Here is a 21,400-nt window from a genome sequence, read left to right as displayed (position 1 = left end):
TGCTCCTAATGACTACAACAATTCACAGGCAACTGGCAGGTATCACTTAGCATGGTAACACCCTTCCTAGGTGACAGTCTAGGAATTTCCCCAATCTCTATGGTAAAAACCATAAACAAGGGCGGGGAAGTCTAGAGTGTTACTTGACTCATCAATGTAATATCTGAGTCTCCATTGAACAATAACATTACTGCATCAAGCAGTGCTGTTTACCTTGCCTTTTCTCTCCACTGCCCCAGTGACCATCAGCGGGGGGGGGGATGAGGGGGGGCTGGAGGGTGGGACAGGGGAATGCCAGTGAAGGTTTTTCCACTGATTTTTTGTTAGTAGCATCCCTACCTTCTTATCACCAGATGAGAATCCAGTTTGATAAAAACCTATTGTTATTCTACTCTGCTGCTGTCCAGGATTTCACATATGTAGTGAACTTCAGCATGAAATTGGGGTCAGTGTGGGTGGGCAGTAGTTGTGAGTTCCTGCATTATGCAGGGGCTGGACTAAATGACCCTGGAGATCCCTTCCAATGTTATCATTCTATAATTATATTTTATGAACTGACTTCACTTTAGATTGGATGTTGTTTCACTCCCTCCAGCCTTTCTTTATTTACTCCTTCCCCTTCTGCTGGGTATCTAACCAAACCTTATGGATAGATGTTTTACTGTATGTGAGAATTTGAACTCTGTGCTCGTTGGGAGAAGGAGTGGAGTAAACAAAAAGACTTCCAAAACTATTAAGGATCTAAATATCATATTTTTAAGCTCCTAGGATTTTTGTGAATGGCTTTACTAGCTCAGCTGAAGGTCATTTTTATAGATGATTTGCTGTTTTGGGGTTTATTTGCTGTTTATTTAACTTTTTAAAGCATTTTAAAGCAATTGTTACTTTTTGACAATTTTATGTTTATTTTAATGCACAGTGGTTGTTCTTAATGTTTTTCTTGATTTTTTTATTACTGTCTTTTATTATTATTGATTTTTTAAACTGTTTTCTTGTCAGCTGTCTCAGGGTTGTTGCTGCTAGATAGAAATCAGCCTGTAAGTACTCTAAATTAATTAAATACGGGGTCTTAAGGTCACAGATCTGTAGTACTTGGAGAAAAGATCTTATTTTATCTCGGACTAGTGGAAGCCTTCATTCTCTAAATATTTATATGGCCCATATTGGAAGCAATTGTTATCAGGGTTTTATGTCACATGTTTTTAAATTGTATAACAAGATTCTTACTGTTCTTGGCACAATTGCCAACTTCAAACGGTAATGACTGGGGAAGGCACTGGCAAACCACCCCGTATTAAGTCTGCCATGAAAACGCTAGAAGGCGTCACCCCAAGGGTCAGACATGACCCGGTGCTTGCACAGGGGATACCTTTACCTTTTTATTGCCCTCAGAAATTCCCAGTGTGTTTGGTTGGGCATGATATAAGGAAAAGGGTCTTGATCTCCAGGCAACAGAAATCAGTTCACTCCTCAGGTTCTATTCCCAACATAATTTCTGTACCAAAGTTGGCAACTGTAATTCCTTCTGTGCCCAGAAGGCAACACTGTAGTTCCTTTTAGCTCTGGGATAGATGCTAAATGGTGTGCGTGGAGGGGAAGATGTACATAAAACTCAGCATGCTAGTAAATGTAGATTTTTGTCTGTCAGAGACCAGACAGACAGCTGTGTTTTGACCAAGTTGCTCATATTAAAATAGATGTGTTAAGTGCAGGACAGAAAATGCACCTCAAAAATGCCAGCGACACTTCCTCAAAGATGACATAATTTCCACATTCTTCCATTTCTCACGCCTCCCACATAGCAGCCTAAGAGCTAGGAGAATCAGGTTCATAAGAAGCTCACCAGGTGACCCTGAACCTTTCACTCAGTTTGTACTACCTCACAAGGCTGTCAGCATGATAAGATGTAGGAGGGCAGAACAATGTTATAAGCAGCTACCCTGGGGAGAGGGGTGTGTGCAAATGAGGTGTTAAGTAAAAAATGAAAAACGAAATGTAGTCTGCGCTAGAGTTAAATGCTTTCAGGAATATTGAACCTATCACTCTGGTAATCGGGCTCATTCAAAACACTGCATCTATTAGGCAACACATCACTCCAGGCGTCAGGCAGGGCATTTAAAAGCAATCAGTTCTAAACGTTGCTAGCGATTGGGCGACAGAGAGACTGATGTGGTAATTATTCCACATTGCTAAACTTCAGATGTGCGCCTTCTCTCGCTTTCTGAAACGCTTGTGCCCGAACAGATTGCTTGCTCTTTCAGATGCCCCAAGACCCTTGGGCAGGGGTAGTCAAACTGCGGCCCTCCAGATGTCCATGGACTACAATTCCCAGGAGCCCCTGCCAGCATTCGCTGGCAGGGGCTCCTGGGAATTGTAGTCCATGGACATCTGGAGGGCCGCAGTTTGACTACCCCTGCCCTGGGGTTTCAGCCCCCCCCCCCAAACCCTATCCAACCTCTCTCCCCACACACACACACACACTTTTCCACGCAGTTGTGCCTGAGCCCTTGTGTGGTACAAACCCAGGGTTGATTCAAACGAGCAGCCGTGTTGGTCTGAAATAGCACAATAAAATCAGAGTCCAGTGGCACCTTTAAGACCAACAAAGATTTATTCAAGGCGTGAACTTTCGAGTGCAAGCGCTCTTGGTCAGAGACTTCTTCAAACTATGTGTTTGTTTTTACAATTGCAGCTTTTGAGCACGCTGGCAACTTCAGCTCTTGTGGCTTTCCCGGGGGGGGGGGGTAGTCCTTTTCATAGCTATAAAAAGCACCAAAGGGTAAATAGCATGCCCAAGGGCTTCGCCCAAAGAAACAGGCAATGTGCCTCCCCAGCCTTCTTTTTCGGAGCTGTGCAAACACCTCCCACAGCGCCGCCTGAACCGAAGAAGAAAAGAGCCCGTTTAAAAAGCCTTGTCAAAATGTATTCCACGGCATGCTGGGAACTGTAGTCTTCTCCGCGTCACGAGGGAGAGTCGTGGTGGAATCCTGTTGGGCCGGCCCTCCCGCAAGGCACGCTGGGAAGTGGAGTTCTCCCGTCGCCCCTAGTGTTTGCCGGGCGTCGTAGTCCCGGCTCCCCTGCACAGTCAGCCTGGCCTGAAGCGCGGGGGTTGCAGGCGTGGGGGGCGCAGTGCCATGTCGGGGAGTTTCGGCGTCTTGTAAGGTAAGTTGAGGGAGCGGGAGGGGCCGGCTGCTTCCGGGCTTCCCTGCCTCCCTCTCCACCCTCCAACTCGGGCGAGGGCTGTAGGGTGTTGCCCCAGGCTGGCTGGTTGGAGGGAGAGGTCCAGCGTAAGTACCGGGGGCGAGGCGCTTTCGGGGGAACCCGGGGTCCGGTTCCGATGCCGTGGCCCAGCAACGGGATATGTGCAACTTCTCCTGAACAGCAGTGCTGTAGAGCATGTACAGAGAGCCCTTTCCCCTGCGGACAGGAGCCCACCCCGGACCTCAGCGACGGGTGACCTGCGGGGAAGGCTTCCTGGTGGGAGGTCGAAACTGGAGTCCTGGACGTGTCTCTTTGGGAGAAGACCCTTGGTGACTTTGGGGGCATGGAGGGGCGATGCTTGTGGCTGCCTTCACGTTCCCAGATTTCCTGGCAGGTGTTTTTAAGGCAGGGCATGTCAGACCAACCTTATCTCTTTTTTCGAGAAAGTGGCTACCTTGCTGGATCAGGGGAATGCTGTGGACATAGTTTATCTGGATTTCAGTGAAGCTTTTAATAAGATTGCAAATGATATTCTTGTTGACAAGTTGGTAAAATGCGTTATGGATCCTAATTCTGACAGGTGGATCAATAACTGGTTGACAAATCGTACCCAGAGGGAACTTGTTAATGGTTCAGCATCTTCTTGGAGAAGAGTGACAAGTGGAGTGCCCCAAGGATCTGTCCTGGGGCCTGTGTTGTTCAACATATTTATAAATGATTCAGATGAGGGATTAGAGGGTGTGTGTATTTTTTAAATTTACAGATGATACTAAACTGGGAGGGGTAGGAAAAAAAACAGAAGACAGCAACAGAATACAGGATGATCTTGATAGGCTCGAGAAGTGGGCTAAACTGAATAAAATGAAGTTCAATAGGGACAAATTTAAAGTTCTGGATTTAGGTAGGAAAAACCAAAGACACCAATATAAGATGGGGGAGACTTGTCTTGGCAGTAGCATGTGCGAAAAGGATCTAGGAGTCTTAGTAGACCATACATTGAACATGAGTCAGCAGTGTGACTCAGTGGCTAAAAAGGCAAATGGAATTTTGGGCTGGATCAAACGGAGTATCGTGTCCAGATCACAGGAGGTGATGGTACCACTTTACTCTGCTCTGGTTCAGCCTCACTTGGAGTACTGTGTTCAGTTTTGGGCACCACTGTTGAAGAAGGATGTAGACAAACTGGAGAGTGTCCAGAGGAGGGCAACAAAGATGGTAAGGGGTTTGGAGACCAAGACATATGAAGAAAGGTTGGGGGAGCTTGGTCTGTTTAGCCTGGAGAGGAAACAACTGAGAGGGGATCTGATAACTATCTTCAAGTATTTAAAAGGGTGCCATATGGAGGATGGAGCAGAATTGTTCTCTCTTGCCCCAGAGGGACAGACCAGAACGAATGGGATGGAATTAATTCAAAAGAAATTCCATCTAAACATCCAGAAGAAGTTCCTGGCAGAGTGATTTCTCAGTGGAACAGGCTTCCTTGGGAAGTGGTGGGTTCTCCATCTTTGGAAATTTTTAAGCAGAGGCTAGATAGCCATCTGACGGAGAGGCTGATTCTGTGAATGCAAAGGGGTGGCAGGTTACAGTAGATGAGCGATTGGGATGTGAGTGTCCTGCATAGTGCAGGGAGTTGGACAAGATGACCCAGGAGGTCCCTTCCAACTCTATTATTCTATGATTCTAGGTGTGTTTAGCAGTAACAAAATGAGTTCTCCCAACTCTCTCCCCTCCTCCTCCTCCCTTGCTCTCTTATTTTCTGCCCTGTTTGAGGAACTGGCCTCAGCTGGGGGTGGGGAAATGTCTCAAGTCACAACTGACTTGTGGTGGCCCCTTAAGGTTTTCAAGGCAAGAGACCTCATGACCCTGGACTGCCTTGGAGGTCCCACATCCACATGCTCTATTTCACTTCAGGGGTCCTATCCTGAATCGCCCAATCTTCTCAGATCTTGGAAGCTAAGGAGGGTCAGCAGACGAGATCGGTCTATCCAGGATAGGACCCCTGAAGTCATATATATAGTATTTGGGAAATAATAGCAACCGCCCATCGAGTACATGCCCAGCTTTTTGATTCTTTGTTTGTTCAAACGTTAGAGCAGAGGTAGTCAAACTGCGGCCCTCCAGATGTCCACGGACTACAATTCCCAGGATCCCCTGCCAGCATTTGCTGGCAGGGGCTTCTGGGAATTGTAGTCCGTGGACATCTGGAGGGCCGCAGTTTGACTACCCCTGCGTTAGAGGAACAAGCTGGTGGCTCTGAAATGACAAGTGGAGTTGTAGGGGGAAATCTGTGGGGCAGAACGCTAAGACATGTTTTCAGCCCGCCTTGAAAAGGTTGGGCCGTTAATTCATACCCGTTCACCATGTACTGCCTTAGAATTTTTGCCACTCTTGGGCCCTTACCATAAATGACAATCTCTGTTCCTTCTGTAAATGTAAAACAGGGAGTCTGGCAGCATCTCAAAGACTAACAAAATCGATTCCAGTGTTAAGCGCTCATGAGTCAGAGCTCACTTCGTCAGATCCGTGAATCCTCGCTGAAGGACGTAACCTGTGCAGTGAGTTCTGACTCACAAAAGCTTGTGCTGGAACAGATGTGTTGCCAAATAAAAACTGATTTCCAGTGGCACCTTCTAGACTAACGTGGCTTCCCTCTGTGACCTGTAAGTGCCTGGCTCTTTAAAAAGTTCATTCCAGTAAGATTGTATTGGCCTGCTTGTGGCACTGTAGAATGCTTTATTCTGTATTCAAATGGGTAGCTGTGTTGGTCTGAAGTAGCACAATAAAATCAGAGCCCAGGAGCACCTTTAAGACCAGTCTTTGGTCTTAAAGGTGCTACTGGACTCTGATTTTCTTCTGTATTCCTCCTTCTTTCCCTTCTCCTTTCTCCCCTATATTTGAGTTATCCAGTGGTAAGCGGAGGGGGGGTTAAAGTCTTCAGGGCCAATTTGTTGTTGGTGATGAAGAAAGCTTCTGGGAATGAGAACAGAAGTCCTGACGGTGATTGGCTGGGCTGGGCTTCCTCCGTGTCAGAGGAGGATGGGGGAAGCAGAAGCCATGGTCATTGGCTGAGCTGCTGAAATTGTAGAGGGGAGCTTGAAGTAATACACAGGAAGGCAGGGATGCAGAAGGTGCTTGGACAGACAAGGGTCTGGTAGGGAGAGGGGTGTAGAGGAATTAGGGGTGAAAGAGGTGGCCAAAGGAGGGGGAGTGAGAGGGGGAAGAAGAATACTTGGAGGAATGGACAGTTAGACAAGCTGTGTGTTGCTAGGAGCCACAGAGGTGAGGGAGCCTGGCAAACACTCACTGCTATGAGATCGCAAGCCAGGTTAGGCTTTTGTACTGTCTTTTCTCCATGGAGCTCTGAGCACCATGCCTACTGCTCCCTCCTCTCCCTACCCTCGTGACAGTGGCCGAGTGAGGAGTTGAACCCCAATCTCCTTCGCCTGACAGTCTCACCACCATGCTGAATCTCATGTATTATTATTATTATTATATTTATTGTTTTCTATTTTATGCTGCCCTTCCCTGATAGCTCAGGGTGGTGTACAGATTAAAATAAAAAATACATCATCATTGATAACAAAAAGTAAGTCCAATGGCACCTTTAAGATCAGCAGAAATTTATTCAAGGCATGAGTCTGAGTGTACGCACACGTCCTCAGACAATGGAACAGGGATCACAAGAGTACCGATATAAGGAGAAAGTAGATAAGTAGCAAATTAGTAAACAGCATGACAACATCCAAATATGCAGTATGATAATTCATTGCTAGAAAAGCAAATCAGTCCTTTGGGTCCTTGAATAAATCTTTGTCGGTCTTAAAAGTGCCATTGAACTCAAATTTTGTTGTGTTACTTCAGACCAGCACAGCTACACACATGAATAAAATTGTTAAAACATTAAAATTATAAAATACTAATATGGTCATTTGCTGCATCCTTCAGCCTGTTCCAGGGCAGAAGAAGGAGCATATATAACATTTCTGAGATGGTCTCATTGGGTAGATTCTTGGTTAGTGAAAACAGCAATTGTAAGGCTCCTGCCTGCCTCAGCCATAGGCCAAGCGGAACAACTCTGTCTTGCAAGCCCTACATAACAACTTAACGTCCCGCAGGGCTCTGATCTCATTTGGCAGAGCGTTCCAGCAGGCCGGGGCCACAGCCCCAATCCTCCTGGTTGAGGCAAGTTTTATTGCTTCCGGCTGTACTTCAGATACCAATGGAAAATGATACCAGGGGAAGATTGTCAATTTTTTCCATCTAATGACGCATGGGTTTTCTTTCCAGGGGTGACCTCATGGAGGAGAAACTTTGCCGCCTGCGTGGACACGATGTCGGGGAGCTCAGGGCGAAGTGAGGGATCTGGACTTTACCATGAGCGGCAGCGCTTGGAACTGTGTGCCGTCCATGCCCTCAATAACGTCCTCCAGGAGCGACTCTTCACCCAAGAGGCAGCTGATGAGATCTGCAAGAGGTGTGGAACAGGAGCCTCCTGTGCTCGGTTTCTCTTGTGTATCTCTTTGTACAGTATTTTTAGGGCACTTCCAAATGTACCATGTTTTCCCTTTGTCTTCACTAGCATTTCACTCAGGAGGGGGAATGTGGCAGGGGTCTTTTCCCCCAGTGCTCCCCAAATGCCCCAGTTTTCCCATCAGTAAAACTGAAAAGCAATCTTCAAGGGAAGAAGTCTTTTTCTTTCCTCTTGGTCTTTGCATCTCTATTGCTTGTGAGCCCCCCTTGCCTTTCAAGCTGTTTAAATTGCTCTGTTTCATGAGCAGCACCAGTTCTTGGTACAAAAGAAATAGAGTAAATGATTCACAAAATTACTTAAATAAATTAAGGACTGTGGTCGATACTAGCTTGCTGAAACTAGGATCCAACGCTGGAGTTTTTGCATCATTTAATGCAGGGGTAGTCAAACTGCAGCTTTCCAGATGTCCATGGACTACAATTCCCAGGAGCCCCTGCCAGCGTTTGCTGGCAGGGGCTCATGGGAATTGTAGTCCATGGACATCTGGAGGGCCGCAGTTTGACTACCCCGATTTAATGTATCCCACGAAGGCTTAATGCTTTGTTTCAATTCTGTTTTTAGATTTCTGATTTATTCTATATCCCTAATCCTGCTGACTGCACTGAGTCACTCTATGCAATCCGCCTTGAGTCCACGTGAGAAAGGCAGACTAGAAATAAATAAATGTTTTTTTTTAATGTAAAGGTCTACCGTCTTGGCTGAAAACGAACTGTGCAATCATGTTAATGCCAGTAGAACAACTATGATATAAAGAGACATGAATCCGGATGCTATAATCTGAACCTCCGTGTTTTGGAGTTTGCAAAACTGATTTGTTCACTTTGTTTCCAGCCCTTTTTTCTCCCCAGTGGGGACTCAAAGCAGCTCAGCTCACTCTCCTCTCCTCCGTTTTAACATCACAATAACTCTGAGAGGTAGGTTAGGCTTAGAAAAGGAGGGGTAGCAGAAAGGAGAGCTGGGATTTGATTGGTGGCCGGAGTTTTGAACTCACATCCTACATCAGGCTGCACTGTGAAAGCAGACTGTGTGCAAGAGCAGGCCAACTAATTTGCCCACCTACAGGTAGTTCACTCCTTGCTGGCTGGTTCCTGCTGGACTGGGTGTGTGGTAGGAAGAGGAGGATTCCGGACCGCCTGCATTGTGGTTTCCATGTAGGTTTCAGTTGACCTGAAAGACGTCTGTGCTTCCTTTAACCTTTATCTGTCCCCACGATCATGAGGGCTGGGACCTGGGCTGTTCCATCTTGGCATGGTGGCTTAAAAAATACAAAATGGAAAGGTGAGGCAATCCCGATTTGGGTGTCTGTGGTTGACCTGCCAAAGAGAAATGAGCAATTATACAGGGCCGTGGACAGCCTTGGTCCGACAGCCCTCCCTCCACGCCCCTTTTTGCGAACTCCTCTACAAGACTTTTCAGTACTGTACGCCTTGACAGAACCCGCCCGTCAGCCTTAAACTGGTTATGTTAAAGTGACCGGCTGAACGCCACACTCATTTCCTGCTGAGCTTGTACCTGCTGCTCCTTGCCACGTGCCACTCTTATCATGAAGCCGGCCAGGAGCCTTCTTGCATTGTGGAAAGGCACTCATCCTGCCCCCTTGATAATGCACACTTGGGATGGGCCCATCCTAAAATGTCTTGTTTGAGATGGGCCTTCCTGTTTCCAGCCCTTTGAACGCACATTAGTTCTTTTGTTCTGTTTTATTCATTTGTTCAAAACCACCAGGGTGGCACACCCATTTTAATTGGCACAGCTCTGATGATATCTGGCATTCAACAACCACCTCACTGGAACAGGCCAAGGCATTTAGGTGCCTAAACTACAGCCTGTGCCACTGTTCTGGTGGCCACCGTTCACTTAGAAGAGCTGGGGAGCTGATTTCTTATATCCTGCTTATCAGTACCCAAAACAACTTATGAACACCTTTCCTTTCCTCACTCCACAAAAGACACCTGGGAGGTAGGTGGGGCTGAGAGACCTCTGAGATAATTGCTCTGTGAGAACAGCTCTAAGCGAACTGTGATTGGCCCAAGGTCACCCAGGCTAGCTGCATGCAGGGGAGTGAGGTATCAAACCACTACACCAGGGGTAGTCGAACTGCGGCCCTCCAGATGTCCATGGACTACAATTCCCATGAGCCCCTGCCAGCGAACGCTGGCAGGGGCTCCTGGGAATTGGAGTCCATGGACATCTGGAGGGCCACAGTTTGACTACCCCTGCACTACACCATGAAATCCTGACCTAACAACAATCTTCTAAGATCTCCTCAGTGGCCCACTGATTCTCTGGGTGGGAAGAACTAGGAGAGGTTTGTACACAAAAAGGGCTGCATTTTTTTAAACCATTGATCCATTTCAAAGGCAACACTTTGTGGCGTAATACCCGAGAGCCACTGTGGGGTATCTGTACTGAAACAGGCAAAGCCAAACAATAAGGAGACAACAGGGAAACTCAAAAATCGTACAAACAAAGATTACCATTTAAAGGGCAGCATTCTAAATAATAGAAAACACTTCCTCTTTATCAGAGTTTTATCACAAACATCCAAAAACAAGTGATACAATATGTAGCGTTTAGAGTATATGGCATAATCAGCACTCTTCCCGGCGTCTCGCATTCAGCTTTCTCAAGGGAGAAACTTGGACATTGTGCACAATTAAATGAATGAGGCTTATTCCACTTCGAAATGGCTACACTTTAGAAGATTTACGTCTTTGTTTTAAGGACTGGGAATTCCTCTTTTCCTGTCTGTAAAAAGCTGTACTCTCATGAGACCTGCGAACGAACCATCTCCGCGCTCGTCAGGTTTGTCCCTTGAGAAAGCTGAACGCGAAACTTCGGGAAGATGCTGCGTTCCGAGAAAGGTCTGGGCGCAGGTCTCTGCGGAGGAATAAAAAGATGATACTGAGACAGACCTTTCCCTCTCAAGGTCAGTGTTGCCTGTTCTGGCTGGCAGCATCTCTCCAGGGTTTGAGATGGGGGCCTTTCACAAATGACCACTACTTGGACTGAAGAGGCCAGCACTCAAACCTGGGACCTTCTGTGCGCCAAGCAGATGCTCTGCCACTGAGCCTGGCCTGTGGGTTCATGCCCTTCCTTCATCAATAAGCCTCTGAGTGACCTTGAACCAATCCTATGCTTTCAGTGTGATCTCTCACAACTGGGTGGTGGGCAGGGATAAACTCGGGCCTGAGCTCCCTGGAGGAAAAGGGGGATCAAAGAGCTAGCTTGGGCTAGTGGTTAAGATCAGCGGCCTCTAATCTGGGGAACCAGGTTTCATTCCCCACTCTTCCTCCGTGTGCAGCCAGCTGGGTGACCTTGGGCCAGTCACAGTTCTCTCAGGGTTCTCCAGGCCTCACCTACCCCACAAGATGCCTGTGGTGGGGAGAGGAAGGGAAGGTGATTGTAAGGTGCTTTAGGATGCATAAGGCCTGTTGAGTGGCCTTGGTCCAGTGACTGTTCTCTCAGAGCTCACAGTCTCACACAGGGTGTCTGCTTTGAGACTTCTGGTAATAAAAGGTGGGATATAAAAAAAACAGCTCTTAGAATGTCGTTATTAGTTGTTTAGATATATTTATAAGCCCCCCCCCCGGGGGGGGGGAGACACAAAGCATTTTCATTCTTCCCCTCCTCCAAGTTGGCCCTGCGACAACCGCCTTGTGGGGTAAGTGGAGTTGAGAGGTTTCTTCATGCAGTTGGGTCCCTTTCTTCCTTCTCCTAACAGGCTGGCGCCAGACGCAAGGTGGAATCCCCACCGCAGCTTTCTGGGGACGGGGAACTATGACGTCAACGTCATCATGGCAGCCCTGCAGAGCGTGGGGCTGGTCGCCGTCTGGTGGGACAAACGCAGGTGAGTTGCAGGTGGAGGAGCGGGAAGGCCCAGGCATCCAGAAGGTACGAGCCTTGTTTTTTAAACTGATTCAGGAATGAATTATGAGCTTTGCCATCTGTAAACTGCTCCGCGGAAGCGGTAGTAATAAAGCGCTAAGGGCAATGTGGGAGGAGAAAGGGGCGGGGTGAGTCCGGATAAAAACTCGAAGGGGCTAATCCGAGTGTCAGTCTGGGAGGTGAGGTGGCTGGGGGAAGAGCCTTTGCCGCCGTGTCTTCGTCGCGGCGGCCCTGCTCCTTTCCCGGCAGCAAAGCCAGGACATTGGGGGGGAGGTTGGGGAAAAGGTTTCTGTGTGGCGAAAGGCTGACACAGCGGGCCTGCTCCTTTTGCTGCCCAGAAGCCAGGACCTCGGGGGGGGGGAGGCTTTGTCCCGGGGAAAGGAGCAGCCCCGCCGGGTCTGTGACGTGGCGGGCCTGCTCCTTTCGCCGGGATGAAGCCGGGGCCTCGAGGGGGGGGGCTCCCGCAACCAGCCACCTGCCTACTAGCGCCCGCTGTATTTGGGCTACAGTGGGCCTTAAATCTAGTGTTCTTAATAATGTCGATCTCGCTGTTTTCACTAACTGGGACCCAAAGAGGCTTATCCTGTCATTCTCCTCTCTTCCAACTTACCATCACCACAACAACCTTGTGAGGTAGGTTAGGCTAAAAGACCGTGACCGGCCCAAAATTGCCTGGTGAGCTTCCATGCAGAACACTTTAAGTACAGTTCCGTGCTGGCTGTACAGATATAGAATCCCTCTGGCAAGCCTGTGTCTGGGGGCAGCCAGCAATGGAGAGGCATCTTTTATGATGGGGATCCAGTCATGCAGACTTCCAGGTATGCAGAAGGCTTAGAATGACTTATGTCAGTGTGGAGCTCCCAACCAGTTCCTGACCAGGCTGAGACTCGCTTAGCTTTAGCAGGATGGTTATCGATTTAGCCAGGAGATTCTTGCTGGTGCTGGACAAGGGGCGTTCTAACGTCATTGGCCATTTCCTGCCTCCTCGTCATGACCCCTAGTGTTTCTTGGAGGAACTGCCATCCAAATCCTCCAAGGTCTCCCATCCCAGTTCTCGCCAGGGTCAACCCTGCTTAGCTTCTGGGATGTGATGGGGTCGGGCTTTCCTGGCTGGTTTTGCCCAGGAGCAGGACTCTCTCCAGAACCGTTGCCGTGTCCAGTGTCTCTCTCTGTGCCACAGGCCGCTGGAACAGCTGTCCCTGGAAGGGGTTCTTGGCTTCATCGTCAACGTCCCGTCCAACGTCTCCTTGGGCTTCCTGTCTCTTCCCATGAGGCGCCGGCACTGGATCGCTGTCCGTCAGCTCGATGGCACCTACTACAACCTCGATTCCAAATTAAAGGCTCCCGTTCCGATAGGCGGGGAAGCTGAGCTCAGGTACTGATGGAATGGCAGCCATTTAGGCTCCTCTGTCCTCCCCGGATAAATGAAGGGAAAAGGGGGGGACGACAGAGTGAAGCCTTCTCAGGGATATGCTGGGTCTCTGTCATGCACTCTCTGCCCAAGGGTGCATTTGATGGTTATGCTGGATGAAATCCAGGTAGCATAGCTGGAAGGAATGTTAAGGAGTAGAGTCCAGGAGCTTTGGAACCACGCAATCCTACACTAACGCTATTGTTGTTGGTGAGCTATGAAGACTGCTCAGGATGGCGCTGGGAGTCTCAGCCTCCCTCTCCCACCATGGCTGCAAGAGGGGAAGGGATGGACAGGGGAAGCACTGGCCCCTCTGCATGTCCAGGCAACCCACTGGGAGCTTTCATTTAAAAAAATACATCAAGAGCCATGTGAGGGTGGGAAGTTGTTTGTCACAAGGCCAACTTTTGTGAGAGGGAGCTCACCATCTCCTTCGGCAGACAACTCCACTGCTGAACCACTCTGAAAAATTTCCTCAGTGGAACAGACTTCCTCAGGAGGTGGTGAGTTCTCCTTCTTTGGAAGTTTTTAAGCAGAGGCTAGATAGTGGCCTCATGAGCCTCTTGTGGCACAGAGTGGTAAGGCAGCAGGCATGCAGTCTGAAAGCTCTGCCCATGAGGCTGGGAGTTCAATCCCAGCAGCCGGCTCAAGGTTGACTCAGCCTTCCATCCTTCCGAGGTCGGTCAAATGAGTACCCAGCTTGCTGGGGGGTAAACGGTAATGACTGGGGAAGGCACTGGCAAACCGCCCCGTATTGAGTCTGCCATGAAAACGCTAGAGGGCGTCACCCCAAGGGTCAGACATGACTTGGTGCTTGCACAGGGGATACCTTTACCTTTACCTTAGATAGTCATCTGACAGAAATGCTGATTTTTATGAACCTAGGCAGATGGCGAGTGGGTGGGCAGGAAGGGATGTGCCAGTGTCTGTCTCATGTAGCCCTTCCTTGCCCACCCAAGGGATTTCTGATTGCAACTATGGGATGGGAGGTGAATCTCCTCCAGGCCAGGCTGGATTCTGGAGGTTTTTGGTGGGGGAGGGGGATCGCTTGGCCATGAAATTGGGGTCACTGTGGGTGGGCAGGTATTTGTGAGTTCCTGCATTGTGCAGGGGGTTGGACTAGATTAGCGATCCCCAACCTGTGGGCCGCGGACCTCATGTGGTCCTTCGACTAATTGGAGGTGGGCCCCAAAGGACACCTTCTCCCCCCCCCCCCCCCGGCCCTTTCATCCTCCCCAGCCCTTTACAACACACTTCATTGTTGTGGCATGTCTATCTTATTTTGAAGGGATGTTTAAACATTACCATAGCGATCAGAGAACATTAGGGCAGTGGTTGAGAGTAGAGAAGTAACCTACCCCCCCCCCACCAGGCCTCAGTAAAAGGCGGTGAGTGGTCCCCGGTGTTGAGTGGTCCCTGGTGATAAAAAGGTTGGGGACCACTGGACTAGATGACCTGGAGGTCCCTTCCAACTCCATGCTTCTAAGATTGAAGTCTCTCCGTGAAGGTCCTCGAATGCTGAGAATACAGTGTGGTGCTCTGGGGGGGCTTGCCCTCTCAAAGCGCTAGAGCAGGGGTAGTCAAACTGCGGCCCTCCAGATGTCCACAGACTACAATTCCCAGAAGCCCCAGCCAGCATTTGCTGGCAGAGGCTTCTGGGAATTGTAGTCCATGGACATCTGGAGGGCCGCAGTTTGACTAACCCTGCGCTAGATTAGCCGTTTGCAACTGGATTTTCCTGCTGCCCACAGGGAAAGTACAGTTGTAGTTATTTGGGAAAGCAGCCAGGAATGAGGCTGTGGCTCGGTGTTACAGCATCTCCTTTCCATGCATTAAGTTTCCGGTTCAGTTCCCCTCATCTCCAGTTAAAAGGATTGGGTCATAGGGGATGCAAAACCCTGGAGAGTCACAGTCCTTCAGAGTAGACAATACTGACCCAGATAGGCCAGTGGTGTGACTTAGTAGAAGTCACCTTCATGTGTCCTCTAGGACTACCTCTGCTTTGAGGGGGTGCTGTTCCCTAACCCTGTTTGTTTCCCCTCATAGGTTATTCCTCCAAGAAGTGCTTTCTCAGGGTCCCTGCGAACTGCTGCTGGTCGTGCCCCATGAGGCAGAAGAAGCCGGGAGCTGGCTGAGCGCGGTCAAGTGAACCTTGGCACCAAAGAAACCCGTCCGCACCCAGAGCCGTCTGCTGCACCCCTCTCCTGACGATGGCTGCATGTGACGTGGGGAGGAGGGGGCGGTGCCCTCCTGTTACACTGCCGCTCTTGGAGCTGCCTTCTTGAAATCCGTCTCCCCTCTCCTCCAGGATATAAGGGCCTCCCCCCTCCCCCCAGCTTTCCCACGCTTTTAAAAGGCCTGTCCTGGGATGGTACGGAATAAAGGCTGCAGTACAAAATGGTGGAGGGTCTGCTCCTGGCACAGTGAATTAGGCTACAAGAATAGCCCTGCTGGGTCTTCCAATGGTGACTTTGAGAGAGAGGATTTGCAAGCAGGGCATGGGGGCGATCAGCTGATGCCCAGAGTGTGTCTGAAAGCAGAGCTTGTGTTTGGAGGGGTTACAGACAGTCATTCCCGGAAGACCTCTTCTTCTTGGTATATTTTTGCAAAAGCTGTTTTTGCTATGCATGAAAATCCCACGGTCTCAGCACGAGCCACCTTCCTTTATTGTTTTATTTTTGTTTGCCCTGAACCTGCTGCCTGCTCTGTTCAGTGTTTTTGAGAGAGGCCGGTCTGAACAAGTCGGGGGGGAATGCTGGAACGCTATGAGTTGGCCAGGCGTTTTGGGGTTTGAAGTGGTGGATGGCGCTTGAGCAGTCCAGGTGAGAGGATGCTGTGGGGGGAGCGAGATCAACACGTGAATCAAGATGTACGTTTCTAGATGTCCCCGCCACTCAAAATGGCACTTGCAAGGAATGTTCTGGGGCTGACTGCACAGAAAATGGGATCAAGAGGAGGAGTGGGGAAGGGAGATGCTTTTCTATTGGAGGATTGGGAGGGAGGAAGCCGGCTGATGAGGTGCTAGCTTGAGGTACAGGGTCAGTAGGGTCATGGAGAGGGGGCTGAATGACTGAGCTTGTCTCCAGGAAGTGGAACTCAAGTCCATAGACCCTAACCCCGACATTAGTAGCCAGGTCATGAAAACCCAACCGGCAAAGCTTTTGCGGAGAAAAGTTCCATCTTTTTTGTAAATGATAAATGCTCTCAAAGGGTTAAAAACCAGTGGGTTACTCTTGGGAACCATATAAACAGGAGACTCTGCAACTCTGCTCCCTGCCCCCCAAGGAAAAGCAAGATTCAAGCCCTCATGAGGGAGCTCATGGAAACAGGTGGGGTGGTATCTTGTGAAAAGCCCCAAACCGGCATGGAGACTGGCCCAGGGATTCTGTAGGGTGGCCAGGCAGTGTTTTTTGGGTGCAGTGCTCAGCTCCGCACCCCCGGCCTACCATTTCTGTATCTTTTGGCTGCCTGCGTACCCCCCTGTATGCCGCCACCCCTCCTGGAAAAAAACGCAACCCAACCTTGAAACTCTTTGCAAAGCTGAAATGCAAAACCAAATAAAATGTGTGCCAGTGTTTTGTGGCTCGTTGTCATGTGGTACTTGTACTGGGTTTGGGGGTTGGGGGTATGTTCCCCTGGAAGCCTATTTTCTGAGGAGCCTAGAGAGCAGGCAGGGTAAATGTGACTTAAGTTGGGCAGGGGTTTGAGGGTGCATTAGGACAGGTGTGAGGCACTGGGGAGGACCAGGTGGGTAGTGAAGCAGAATGGCCATTGGCCTCAGTTGTCTTAGGATATTCCTCTAGGGTTGCCAGCTCCTGGAGATTTTGGGAGTGGAGCCTGCAGAGGGCACGGTTTGGGGAAGGGGGTATAATTCTATACAGTCCATTTTTTAAGCAGCTAATTTCTCTACTCTCTGCTGCCTGGAGATGGGCTGTAATTCCAGGGGATCCCCCGGCCCCACCTTGAGGCTGGCATCCCTGTATTCCTCTGTTCAGGATTGCACTGTGTAAATGTCTATGTACAAAGGATTGGGCTGGGCCAAATGGATGAATGTTCCTGCTGGCCTTGTCTCAGATTAATCTTTTCAGTACATTTCCATTCCACCCTTCCTCCAAGGAGTTAACGGAGGACTCATTGGCCTTCTGTCCACCATTTTCCTCCTTACAACAATGCAGTAAAACAAGTGAGTCTGAGGGGGAGACTGAGGGACCTGAGGTCCCCCAGAAAGCTTCAGGGTACCCATAGGGCAGGGGCGGCCAAACTGTGGCTCTCCAGGTGTCCATAGACTACAATTCCCATGAGCCCCTGCCAGCATGTGCTGGCAGGGGCTCAAGGGAATTGTAGTCCATGGACATCTGGTGAGCCACAGTTTGACCACCCCTGCATAGGGGTTTGAACCCTGGTCTCTCTGATCCTAGTTCTGCACTTTAACCTCGACACCCAGCTGGCTGTGCACAGAACCTCCCCGCAGGCCAAAGGGATGGTGCTTTCCCTCACCCAAAGGCTCTGGGCCTTCTCCCAAGGGCTGCACAGCCAGTTTCTCCTGTTTTGCCGACTGGGGAGAAGGGGCCCAAGGTGCTGGCGAGCTTGTCCTTGGGAGCAACACAGTGGGATTGCAACCTTGGTCAGTGGGCTGAGTTTGGCTTTTCTTCCAGAGCCGACCTGCGACCTTTCCTTTTCCTGCCAGTCTCTCTTCCTCCTCCAACCCTCCTGAGACAGAGGAACAGCCTCAGCCAGACAAGAAGCGCCGTAAAGTAACCGGTATTTAGGATCCATTGATTTGACATCCTCCCAGAGCTGAATGTCTTCTTAAAAATATACATTAATTTGTTCCCCCAGCGCAACTTCTGCTGCCTTGTATTTTATGGCACATGCCTTGCCTTTGTAGTCCAGTTTAAATTTATAACCTGGAGCTGGGCAGAGTTGTGCGTCCCTTGGGCCTTTGAAATGGCTCCCGCACGCCTGACTTTGCATAGGATTGGTGTGTAAAAGGGGGAGTTCAGTGACAGAAGAGCTTGTAAGGCTGTGCTGGAATGTGGAGGGAATATCTTACAGTTTTGATTCTCCTTGTGATGCTGTCATAATAGGATCCCAAGATTATCCCTATCTATCTAGTAGATTTAGTCCTGCCAGTCCCTTTAAGAGCTTAGGGTGGTGTACAGTTACCCTCTGGTTTATCACAACAGCCCTGTAAGGTAGGTGAAACACTAGGGTGGGCCCAAGTTCACTAGAAGAAGAGCTATTTTTTTATATCCTGCTTTTCTCTACCTGAAGGAGCCCCTTTTCATTGCCAGGAGGTACAAAGCAGCTTACAAACACCTTTCCCTTCCTCTCCTCACAACAGACACCCTGTGAGATATGTGAGGCTAAGAGAGCTCTAACAGAACTGCCCTGCAAGTACAGCCCCAAAAGAACTGTGGCTAGCCTCAGGTCACTCCGCTGGCTGTATGTGGAGGAGTGTGGAATTAAACCCAGTTTTCCATATCAAGGGCCTCCACTTTTAACCATTAAACCATGCAGGCTCACTAAGTATGCTTTATAGCAGAACCCAGGATTGGCCGTCCCAGTTGCTGGCAGAGTGGGAGCCAGCTGTCACAGCCCTCCATTTCAAATCCAGCCACTGGGTTTTCTCAATGGCCTGCAGCTGAGGGAAGCGCTGGCCTCCAAGGTTTGTGACTCTTTGTTCCCTGCACCCTGCTTTTCTCCTTCATGCGGGCCCAGATTAGATTAGAATACTGGTCTCTTCTCCTCCCATTTAATTCTCACCGCATCTTCCCTGTTTCTGAGAGCGGGCGACTGGCCCAGTGTCACCGAGTGGGCTTCCATGGCACACTGGGGGTTTGAAGCCGAGTCTAAAAGCTGTACCACAAATTCCTTGAAAAACAGCATGCACCTAATAAAATCCATCCGTCATTGCAGGGATGGAAGAGTTCAGGCTGCCGCAGAGGTTGACAAACCCCGTCAACGGTGTCAAGCAGCCACACGCCAGACTATTTTGCTCATCCTCCAGAGCTGGAGTCCCCAAGAGACTGAGGCCTCCTCTGAGGCACTGGTTGAGCCATGGAGGCCTTGCTTGCTCTCAGCGTGTCAGGAAAAAGAAGCCATTGTTTTCTCCTGTCTTTTGATGATGCTGCTCCAGCACCCTTGGAGTAAATGTTGCAGTCATTTGGTGCTTGGGGTGAAAACGTAGCCTATTCAGAAAATACGCCCTCCCCCTCATGTGCTCCAAACCAAAATAGGACAAAGCTTGAGTCCAGGGGCCCCCTTAATGAGAGCCAGTTTAGCGTAGTGGTTAGGAGTGCGGACTTCTAATCTGGCATGCCGGGTTCGATTCCCCACTCCCCCACATGCAGCCAGCTGGGTGTCCTTGGGCTCTGATAAAACTGCACTGATAAAACTGCACTGATAAAACTGTTCTGACCGAGCAGGAATATCAGGGCTCTCTCACTCTCACCCACCCCACAGGGTGTCTGTTGTGGGGAGCGGAAAGGGAAGGCGACTGTAAGCCGCTTTGAGCCTCCTTCGGGTAGGGAAAAGCGGCATATAAGAACCAACTCTTCGTCTTCTTCTTCTTAAGACCAACAAAGTGTAGTTTGGACTATAAGCCTTTACACAAAAGCTTAGACCCAGAATTAAACTTTGTTGCTCTTAAAGGACTTACATTTTGTTCTGCTGGTTCAGACCAGCCTGGCTGCCCACCCAAATATTCCTGCATCCTGCTGATCTCTGCAGTGTCTCCTTGGGACGCTAGGAAGCAGCAGAGAGATGGGTTAGTTTCCGCATGTTTCGATGGTGGGTTCAAATCTTCAGAAACAGGTGGAAGAGAACATGCGACAACCATTACAGTTTTAGCACATTAGCCTCACAACCACCACGTGTGGGGTAAGCCTGGCTGACTGAGAGCTACTAGCCCAGGGGTGGGCATTCGCTGGCAGGGGCTTGTGGGAATTGTAGTCCATGGACCTCTGGAGGGTCACAGTTTGCCCACCCCTGAACTAGCCTAAGGGTTAACCAGGAAACTTCCATGGCAGAGTGGGGATCTGAATGTGATAACGACTGCATGTGGAAGAAGCAGAGCCCTCCTCCTCATATGAAGCAAAAGTCCTTCAGCCTTCTGTTTCGGTGTCTTGTGTGTAGGACGGTTTGTACCTTCAGCCTTCATTGACACAGAACTTTGTACTCAGAATTAAACTTTGTTCGTCTTAAAGGAGCCACTGGGGAGACTGACTTAGTCCCCTGCAACTAGCGTCCTGCTGCGTTAACTCGTCAGGGCCCTGTGACACAGGTAAGGCGGGATGCTGGCATGCTGACGCTGCACTTTTATGAGTTGGTGAAGGGGCTCTCAGGTTTGTCCCAAAGCACGCTGCTCTGGCTTCTTGCTCCTCATGGGACGTTATGGGAAAGAAGACATTGATGTTTCCATGTAGAGCTTGGACTGACGAACCTTCACCTTGTTTCGTCTCAACCAGCGTCTTGCCTTCTGGCTTCCCTTCCTCGTATGTATGCCTCAGGATGGAGTGGTGGGCCACATAGTGGTGAGTGAGGAGTCAAGAAGACGTATGAAGATGTTGAATAATGTTGGGAAGAGAACCACTCCCTGTGGAACTCTGCATTGAAGTTGGCAGAGATTTATTCTCCCCAATTGCAACACTTTGTCCTTGATTGTAAAGGAAGGAGGTAACCCACTGATGGGTGATAGCCACCATATCTCTATGAGGACGAGAAGGCAAGCAAGTAGCTCGTGGTCTACCATGTCAAACTCTGCCATAAGATCTACTAATACAAGCAGTGCTGACCTGCCTTGGTCCAGCTATCTCCAGAGATTATTCATCAGCACAATGAGAGCCACATCCACCCCATGACCAGAGTGGAAGCCAGACTGGAATGGGTCAAGGACTGGTTTTCTCCAGCAAGTGGTTCATGGCTGCTTAGTCAACCACCTTCCCCAGGAACACAAAATGGAACATGGGGCGGTAGTTGGCTGGATCACACAGATCCAGTGATGGCTTCTTCAACAGATGGCAAACCACTACCTCCTTCAAACCATCTCAGAAGGTCCCTGTGGTGGTGGACCTGTTTATTATCTCCTGAAGTAGTCTTCCTGCCTTTTCATTACTCATTTTAAGGAGCCAAAAGAGGTAGGGGGCTAGAGGACAGCTGGTAAGCCTCATTGAAGCTAGCCTCATACTCCTTGTCTGAGTTGGGTCACAACACTAGGCAAAGCTATAAATGAAGCACCCTTACATTTTAAAGTCAGAGTATGACACACACACACGTTCCCATTGGCTTTAAATGTTTGACATGGCTGCGACATGCTCAAGAGACATGAGCAGGTGAGGGGGAACAACTTGGTCTCTTGCATAAGATCT

The 21,400-nt window shown here is 49.5% G+C and overlaps 1 protein-coding gene across 1 annotated transcript; it reads left to right on the top strand.

Moving 5' to 3' along the window:
• Positions 1 to 2,797: 2,797 nt before the first annotated feature.
• On the top strand, positions 2,798 to 16,613 carry JOSD2 (Josephin domain containing 2). The gene is made up of 5 exons (XM_077313981.1): positions 2,798 to 3,162; positions 7,489 to 7,675; positions 11,457 to 11,582; positions 12,801 to 12,995; positions 15,078 to 16,613. The coding sequence occupies exons 2-5, from the start codon at positions 7,533 to 7,535 to the stop codon at positions 15,178 to 15,180; spliced, it is 567 nt and encodes a 188-aa protein (XP_077170096.1). The 5' UTR covers positions 2,798 to 3,162; positions 7,489 to 7,532; the 3' UTR covers positions 15,181 to 16,613.
• The last annotated feature ends 4,787 nt before the right edge of the window (positions 16,614 to 21,400 follow it).

The sequence above is a fragment of the Paroedura picta genome, chromosome 16 (assembly GCF_049243985.1).
Source record: "Paroedura picta isolate Pp20150507F chromosome 16, Ppicta_v3.0, whole genome shotgun sequence".
Classification (NCBI taxonomy): Eukaryota; Metazoa; Chordata; class Lepidosauria; order Squamata; family Gekkonidae; genus Paroedura; species Paroedura picta.
This window is presented reverse-complemented; position numbering and strand designations above follow the sequence as displayed.